Source organism: Mchenga conophoros, linkage group LG4, assembly GCF_057382185.1.
Source record: "Mchenga conophoros isolate Kocher_MC1m ecotype Shallow Benthic linkage group LG4, M_conophoros_male_GT1.1, whole genome shotgun sequence".
Taxonomy (NCBI): domain Eukaryota; kingdom Metazoa; phylum Chordata; class Actinopteri; order Cichliformes; family Cichlidae; genus Mchenga; species Mchenga conophoros.
In genome coordinates, this window is record NC_140529.1 from 12,548,910 (window position 1) to 12,558,084 (window position 9,175).

A 9,175-nucleotide genomic window follows, 5' to 3' on the forward strand; every position below is an offset into this window, starting at 1 on the left:
ACCTGTATAAACAGGAAGTGAGCGCAACTTCACTTGACTGCTGCTGTTCGAAGACCGAGCAAAACTGAGCCCAACAAAACGAAAACAGACCGGCACACTTCATTCACATTTGTTCACGGACTCATTCTTATCACCGGAGGTAGAATGACACTACCGAAATGATGGTAAAATGTATTTTTTTATATGTTAATTCGCTTAATTTTGTTTGACAGAGGTGTCACTGGTGTATTCACACAGCGCTGTAGTTTACTGTAAACTAGTTTGATTCCGTGCCACTCGCCTATGGAAGGTAACGTTACAATTTAAGTATTCGAACTTAAAGACTTAATGCTTCTTTAAAATTAAAAAACAAAACACGTGAGCACATCATAATAAGCTGTTCAGTATTAAACCAGTTTCCCAAGCTTTACCGGACTTCTGAAATATTTCAATTGTGAGACGTTTGAACTGAACGACCGAAGAGAGAGACTACTAACTAAAACTCGTAGATCATGGTTAAACTTTTACATCATGCGGGCCAAATACAGCTCACTTTGACCTTAAGTGGGCCAGACCAGTGAAACTTCCCTTTCTCTGAGTGCAAAGACATTTAACTAGACATTTAATCCCCGAGATGCCCATGATTTAAGAAAAAAAGGTGCAATTTAACAGGATGTATGTCTCAGTTGTTTTGTTCATTTACAGAAAATACAAAACACAAAAAAACAAGACATCTATAGTAGATACTGAAAAACGGTATATTTTCTCTTATTTAATTGTTTGCTTAACTACTTTGGTATAGCATGAAAGGCATTGTGGGGGAGCGGGGTGTCTTTTGTCAGTAATATCAAACGTAAAACTCATGAAAATACAATTAAAAGTCCAAAATCCATGCACTTTTTCACATTGTTCAAAGGTGTCCAGTTACCTGGACTGGAGCCTCTTGTGGGTTGATTCTGGCCCCTGGGCCTTATGTTTGATGTCCCTTTTTTAAATGGTTCCGTTTGAAACTAACTGTGAAATACACACATTCAACTGAAATATAGAAGGTTAAGAGGTCAAAATAATTACCCTTTTTTCAGTTGAGCATTGTGTTGTTTCCTTTCCTACATCATTTTTATCTCAAGTTTTATCTTGTTCCCCATCTAAGGAGGCCCTTAGCCTGAACTGGAGAGGCACAAAACTAAGCTACTGATCTGTTTATGAAGTTCTGCTAACAGCAGCAACTCGGTCTCATCAACTCATTGATTAACAAATTAACATTAGTATTAACAAACTCATACAGCCAGTTCCACGGACATAGATTAAGCCTACTCCCAGAGTAAAAGAAAAATCAAGGATGATCTCCACTGAGGGGGGAAAAATAAGCTTTTAGTGTAAGGCTAGGCTGGAAAACTGACCCATGATTCAGAACATGAAAATATATCAGTCACTGTGTCAATTTGTGAACAGTACAAGCACATTTGTTTCTGATAATTTACTTCATTTTGCTTGTTGTGCAGATTTTTACACTGTTGTCTTGGGACTTTTACACTGTTTACTCATCTAGCCGCACAAATTGCATGAACATGTAAATGCAGCACTTTGCCAAAAATCCGTTTTCTAAAATTTCAGAGTTAGTGGCCAAATGTTAGTTAAAATAAGAAACCAGCAAGTCTCCTGCTGCAGTTAAATAGGCATATCTGAAATTCCTTGAGTCACAGGGTGCCGTCACGTGCTTCGTGCTTTCTTTTTCCTTACTGACATGGATCATTAATGGCTTTGCTGAGTGTAACATTAGCTTCTGAGATCTGCTAGTAGAGTTTGTGTGTCGCAAGAATGCATCCTATAATTATTGCACATGGGTGCATCATCCATGGCTGATTGCGTCATATGTATGTAACTGGGCTATTATTATTTTTTTCTTTGTGTGTAGGCTGCTGTGATGATAATGAGCAATTCTTCTTGCTCCATCGTGGTCATCTCTACATGTTATGAAGCCTAGCACCTCCTCTGCTCAGTTTGTGGGTCAGTCTACTGCTGATGACCTCATGGATGATTGGGTCTTTTTCTCTACTGAATCAGCTGTTTCCCAGGGCCTAGAAGACAGCAGGGATGACCAGGAGGCAGAGGACAAAGGCAGATTCAAAGACAAGTTGGTCTCAGCATGGAACAGCGTCAAATATGGTCAGTTCTTTTTCTGTCAGAGACTGAAAATAAGTGATGTGGTGAGCAGACCTGCTTGTCCTCTTTATTTTTTGAAAGTAAACAGTTACCGTTTTTCCCTTTCAGGCTGGACCTTGAAGCAAAAATCTAAATTTAGCAAGCGCTCTCCTGTGTTCATGCTGGGGAAATCCTATGAGCTCAAAGATGAAGGTGAGGCATTTTGTAGGAGTAGAGCATTTGTCCCGCGTAAACCCTGAAACGATCTGTCATGTGACTGTAAAAGCAAAGGAGAAAATTGTAATTGCGCCTCTGTAATTGTTGCAGTAGATCAACAGCATTTCCGTTGGTGCTTTGCATCGCTCCTGTGGTTTACATACAGACGAGGTTTCCGTCCGCTCCCCGGCTCCTCTCTGACCACCGACAGCGGTTGGGGTTGTGTTCTACGCTCCAGCCAGATGCTGCTGGCACAGGGCCTGCTACTGCATCTGATGTCACCAGGTGATTACACACTGTCCTGCTACAGTATCACATAGTCTGATCAACAAGTGAAAAGACATCCAGAGATTATTTTCATTTTCATTCAAACAGACTGGCTTTACTTGCAGTCAATATTTCTCTGAAATCTAAAGTCAGGTACACTAAACAGTGGGTTCCTCCTTTTTAGGCCTTTTATTGCTGTTTTCAGTTGTTCCTCAATCTGGGGTCTTTGTGCCTTCACTTCTGTCTTTGGCAGGTAAAATTCAGCTCGATTGTTTTGAGTTGCTCAGATGATCGACTCAGCCATTGTTGAGCATTTTATGTCTTTGCCTTTAAACGTTTCTAAAGTATTTTTAACAGTGTGTTTTAGGTCATTGTCCATCTGTGCTATTTAGAAACACTGTCCAGTCAGCTTTGCTGCAGTTGGCTGAATCTGGGAAGAAAGTTTAGCTCTATGCACTTCAGATTTCATCCAGATGCATCTGTCTTCCGTGATCACCCATAAACACTAGTGATCCAGCATCAGTGGAAGCCAAGCATGCAAAACATCATGCTGACTGCTCTGTGGTTTACAAAAGGATGTTGTGTGATTCGGATTACGAGTCTAATTTTAGTCTCATTTCTCCAAAACATGAAGAATCAGTTCATTCATGCTGCCTCCTGCAGAAAGTTCTTTACTTGGCTGTGTGGCCTAAAGAAGTTTTGCTTTGTCCTGAAATGATGCTCCATCATTTTTGCTTCTTTTTTAATGCTAGGAAAGTTGTACTTATGTATTTCGTCACGATGTAAATGTTGATTTGATTCATACTATTTGTGCGGTCTTTCTGGTTCATTTGTTTTTGGATGGACTGTTTGCTTAACTTGCACTGGAATCTCCTTTGACTGTTTAGTATGTTGGGGTTCACAGTTTTAGCAGCTTTCATGCCATGATGGGAATCACCTGCTGACATTAATCTACTAAACTGGTAAAGCACCATGACGCAGCCTTAGATTTAATTGTCCAGTTACATTTGAGCACCTGCAAATGGGAAACGGTGCATAAAAGTGACGGCAATTCCTCTGAAATAAATGATATACGCTTATTTCACAGTTTAACTCTGTTCTACTATAGTGAGCTATAGGAAATTAAACAAAGTTGTCTGTGTACACAACGAGCTATTTTTCATTTGCCCCATCTTTAGAAGTTGTTACAGAATTTTAAATCGCATCAAATTAAACACAACAAATAATGAACATACAGTAGGTAGAATGGTATATAGCTCAATAACATTTTACAGTATGGCAAAACAAATATCTTAAGAAAAAAACTCATCTGAAAAAAAATCATTTTGCCACAGATGAGAACAGTGGAAAACTGCATTTTACTTCTCAGTGAAACAAATATACAAACTCTTCAATAACGACTGTCTTTTTTTTTTTTTTTTAAGGTTGCACCTGGTCTGGGAACCAACGTGTTGTCAAAGATGACATGGACCTGATGCACTCTGTGAACGATGGATTTAGTTCGAGTGAAAGGGAAAGCAAGAGAAGTCGACATTTGAGCTGGGGGTCCATCCTGGATAGACCCGTGGAGAGTACACACAGAAGGATTTTACGCTGGTTTGCAGACAACCCCACAGCTCCCTTTGGCATACATCGGCTTGTAGAACTGGGCAAAAGCTCAGGGAAGAAGGCTGGGGACTGGTATGGTCCGTCCATTGCGGCACATATCCTCCGGTGAGACTTAAATTGATGATGCAAGAGAGCAGCCGAACTAAAAAGTTTATCGTCTCTAACAGTGAAGGTCATTCTGTTTCAGGAAAGCTGTGGAAGCTGCAGTAGTGGACCTTCCCAATCTAGTTGTGTATGTAGCACAAGATTGCACCAGTGAGTGTTATCTTTATAGTGTTTGCAACACAACATATTTTATTTTTTAAGAAGAGGAGATTGTGGATAAACTCTTTTAAAAAAAGTTGATTCTTTTTTCTTTTTTTTTTTTTTAAAGAAAATGTGGGTTTTTGTTGTTTGTTTTTTAAGAGCTTAAATTGGTGTTGAAAAGATTCAATGAGTCAAATGGACTTTAGATGTCTCTTTCCTTCTTTGTTCAGTCTACCTGCAGGATGTGAGGAAGTTGTGCGAACGGCCTCTCCCTCAGCACTGGAAATCTGTCCTCATCCTGGTTCCTGTGCGTCTTGGCGGGCAAGATCTCAATCCGTCCTACATCACCAGTGTCAAAGTACAGAACCAGTATTTTTACGTAATGTAATCTGGGTGCTTTACTGAACTTAGAGATATGTCTCTAAGGCTTGTTTGTGAATATTTTCAGGGAGGGGGGGTTTGTTTTTTGTTTTTTTTTGTTTTTTTTTAAGGAAAACTGGATCTCTGAATGGGAAAAATTCAGCCATTCCTTTTGTCTTTCAACAGAAACTCTTGATGTTGGAGTGCTGCATCGGGATCATTGGCGGCAAACCAAAGCACTCTTTGTTCTTTGTTGGCTTCCAGGGTAAGCCGAGTAAATTGTGTGTTATGATTGTGTTGAGCCATTTCATGTCCGTCCTTACATTTTCTTTCTTCCTCTGGCACGTTTGTACATAAGATGACCATCTGCTGTACTTGGACCCTCACTACTGTCAGCCCACAGTGGATGTAACAAATAACTTTCCCTTGGAGGTATGAGCAACCATTTCTCTTCTTCTTTCTGGCTTTCTGTTTTGTTTCCTCTTGTGATCACTTTTAAGTAAGGTGAGACATGCCACCACAGCTCTACAGTACCTCTTTTCCACTGACTCAGGCCTCTGCTTGTGCCAAAGTCAAATGGATTCGAAACATTTCTGTTGAAAAATAAATAAAAGTTGTGTTTCAGATTACTTTGCTATGTATTGTTTGCCTGTGGAACTTTTCAAAATCTAGGCTGGTTTTTAAAAGGGTAACAAGTAGAACTGGCTCAGCAACTTTGCAGAACACCAGGTGTAAGATGAACCCTCAAATTACTCCTTCATCAGTATCACTGCGTTTTCCTTATAGGTCATTTGAATTAATTTTAACCCGGAACACTGTATGAAATATTTTTAAAATGTATATGTCTTTGAATAAAAACCATTCAATTATGACTTTTTAGAGGTTTTTCCATAGTATAGTTGTTCATATGTTTACCTGGCAAGCAAAATATTGCACTTTTAATTCCAGTCAGAGACACAAATACCTTCAGGGATTTGTCAGGTAAAAACCCAACATGTGGCGCTACTTGCTGTAGCGACCCACTGTGACAAGGGCGAATTTAAAACTAGCACTTAGATGCTGAGCTTTTAGTGAGCAAGGACTAAAACTGAGTAAAAATAAAAGCACGAAGATGGACAACAGGGATGAGGTTGGGTTCAAGTCGGTGTTCGCAGACTGAAAGGCATGCCACCTTGGGGTTATAACGACGCAGTGATGTTAAATATTCTTTTTCTTTTAATTAATGCAATATACAAACACTTCAGGGCTCTTGAAGAGAAGAAGAGCCATACCCTGGTGTTGAGACAAGAAATGGACGACTAAATAAATGATAATAAAACAGAAGCACATGTGAGTCCTTCAAAGAAATCTCGAAAATATTTTGAGAACTTTCTTCCGTCCACTTGAACTTTGCGTGTTTTGATTTATGCAAAAAATATTGTGCTTGCATAAATCAGATTAATTACCAGTCCAGTTACCCCAGTTTTCACTCACATACTCATAGTGAGCAAACGTATTATTCCGAATGAAGCCAGTTTTAAAAATCATTCCAAAATTCATATTCATGTTTTACATTGAAAGAAGAAAACATGTTCCACAATTTCTGTCTTCATAACACTGGATAAGACTGATATATCTATACCCTTTTTAAAAATTAAAAAAATGTAATTTTATTGTATTTTTTGCATCACACTCGCTATATAGATCATATTTGCTTTTCAGTTTACCCGGGTTGTACTTTGTTGACAAAAAGTTTATTATTAACTTGTTAGAGTCGGATATCTTTCAGTCAGTGGCCTCGATTCTGACACAATCAGAATCGGTTGAATTCTTTTAACTTTCTTCCATATCTTGGGCCATGCTGGGTTGGCGCTTAACCGTTTCTCTTCTCCTTTTAGTTAACGTCTCTACTTACATCCTTGCTAGCATGTTTTCATGCACTCTCGGTATATGGACTGGATGCCCATTTTGTCTATGAAGTAATGACTTCTGTTAAAACCTGGCAGCTGCAGTAGCACCACATGGTGTACAAATATCCACGTGTTTGTTGAATCGTCAGTGTGAGACGTTTTGAGGTTTCTCCTCTGAGCCTAATGAGATTTTTGTGTGATCCCATTTCTGTCCCCACTGCTTGCAGTCGTTTCACTGTAAGAATCCCAGGAAAATGCCTTTCTCTCGCATGGACCCCAGCTGCACCATCGGATTTTATGCAAAAGGACAAATGGAGTTTGAGTCGTTGTGCGCAAGTGTTAATGAGGTATGTGCATGGATCATTTGGGCTTCTGTTCCAGGAGCCTTTTATTACATGAAATATAATTTGTGTTAGACCTGATCTAAATTTGTTTTGTCCTTTTTTTACAAAACAAAAAAATGATCAAGTTAATTTGAAGGAATTATTCTACTCTCCACTGACTGCTTATTGTTATTAGTTCTAGTTCACCTTCTGTCTCCCACAGGCTGTATCAGCGTCTGCAGAGACATATCCCATGTTTATATTTGAAGAAGGAAAAACACGGGAGGAAGCGAGAGCAAACACGCCCACGCACAGCGTCACCTTCCTACAGAGGAAGACCCAACTGGGAAGAGTCGATACAAACAACAGCATGGATGAGTTTGTTCTATTGTAAACATAAAAAGATCATCTCTGCCCTGATGGAGGTCCTTCACTGAATTTTCAACATAGCATTTTGCACCTTTTGGAAATTACTGAGCATAAGAACATTGTCCTCATCATTCACACACAGTGAGGTAGATGGACTCCTAAGTAGTTTCATGGGAAGTGTTTATGCATCAGTACTGAGAATTTTATATTTTATTGCAGTTTGTATTTATTTTTTTTATGTTTTAGAGGTAAATGCTTTAATAATTTCATCAACTCTCGTCATTCTAATTGACTTGAGATTGGCCAAATATCCATGAGGTCATGGCCCTGTGTGCTACACTTCAAGTCGACTGTGATTGATTTCGCACAAGTGAATAGATTAATTTTTTCTTGAATGGGTTTTAAAAAGTTACTCTCACTGGAAAATGACGATTTACTGAAAATGTTACAGGTTGGCTGGTTTTTTGCTGTCTAAATAAACAGATTAGGAATGACAAAATTAATTTATGAAAAAGAAATAAGTATTCACTGTAGTGCACTCTTACTTTAACTACTGCATTTCCTGTTGGTACTGACCTTATGAAAACATCAGGCTTGATTGAGAAGAGGAGCGAGAACAAAAAAAAAAAGATTGCCATGAAAGAATAATTGTTTTCAGTCTCAGTGATGATTATATAGTTCAGTTCACAACGATGGTCAACTCATGGAGCTTTAAAATGTAATATATTACCCCACAATAAGAGAGACCTACAATGATATGACCATCCTTGATAAGCAACTGGTTAGTGATGGTACAGAGGTAAAACTCCCCTTTAACAGGAAGAAGCTTCCCACAGAACCAGGATCATCTTGGGGCAGCCATCTGAAACAACCATGTTTGGTCAGGGGGAAGAGAGTGTTTTGGTCAAAAGGAGGAAAAAATGTCTGCATGTCAGGATGTATCTGATTAATGCGTTTTTGTCCCCCTCACCTTTTCTAAGCAGCCATCGTGACAATGTTGACTCAGTCCCTTGCATGTAATACAATACAAACGGTACTAAAGTTCAGGTAGTAATGGTTGCTCAGAATCCTTGCTGTTTTTCAGTTTGCTTCCCCTGTATGTGATAACCCAGGACATCAGTCTTCCGGAGGGGGCCTCCAGTTCCCTCAGGTGGCACCTTTACTAGCCACAAATTTCCATTTCAGTCTGTCCTGGAAGGTCTCAGGAGATCAGAGCATACCTGTGCTGCCTTCTCCAAGAACTTGGAGAAAAACCTAGCCAACACATTGATTCTGTCCTTCAGTAAAAAGGAGCATGTGTTGATGTGAACGTAGGCCATTTCTTGGTTCAGCTTCAACTGCACCCCAATGAGTGCATGAGGCTTAAAATAAAATAAAACACTTTTGTATTGATTATGTTATAGTTGAAATAATGGATATTTATGGATTCTGATGCAGTCTTCTCTTCCTTTACAGTGACTGCATGGATGTTTGACAAAAAGACAAGTTATATTTGGGTATAGTTTGTACAGCTGCAAAGAGTGAAACTACACCAAAGTGGGGGAGTTAAAACAGAGCGGTAACCTCAAGATCCCTGTAAAACCTACCACGTGGTTAGCTCTAGTCTTTTTGGCCAACCAGTGAGACTCATCCCTCAGAAGTCCAACCTGACTCTTACTTTGGGTGTTTCCCTTTTACTACCATACCGAGCACCTTAGCATGGGATTGTGTCCAATCCAGCTTAAGGACACAGTCATGACCTCATGTTCCTTAAGTTCCTCAGTCACATGTCAGCTA

General features: G+C 39.4%; 1 protein-coding gene across 2 annotated transcripts; it reads left to right on the forward strand.

Annotated features, from left to right (window-relative positions):
- The first annotated feature begins 13 nt into the window (after positions 1 to 13).
- Positions 14 to 9,175, forward strand: LOC146575614 (cysteine protease atg4da-like). 2 transcript variants are annotated; one of them, XM_085270382.1, is made up of 11 exons: positions 14 to 164; positions 1,895 to 2,145; positions 2,251 to 2,334; positions 2,449 to 2,622; positions 4,029 to 4,317; positions 4,400 to 4,467; positions 4,689 to 4,816; positions 5,005 to 5,083; positions 5,177 to 5,250; positions 6,935 to 7,054; positions 7,254 to 9,175. In XM_085270382.1, exons 2-11 carry the CDS (start codon positions 1,953 to 1,955, stop codon positions 7,422 to 7,424), a joined length of 1,380 nt encoding a protein of 459 aa, XP_085126508.1. In that variant the 5' UTR covers positions 14 to 164; positions 1,895 to 1,952; the 3' UTR covers positions 7,425 to 9,175. The 2 variants fall into 2 exon arrangements, with proteins under 2 accessions (XP_085126508.1, XP_085126509.1); XM_085270383.1 differs by having other exon boundaries at positions 2,452 to 2,622.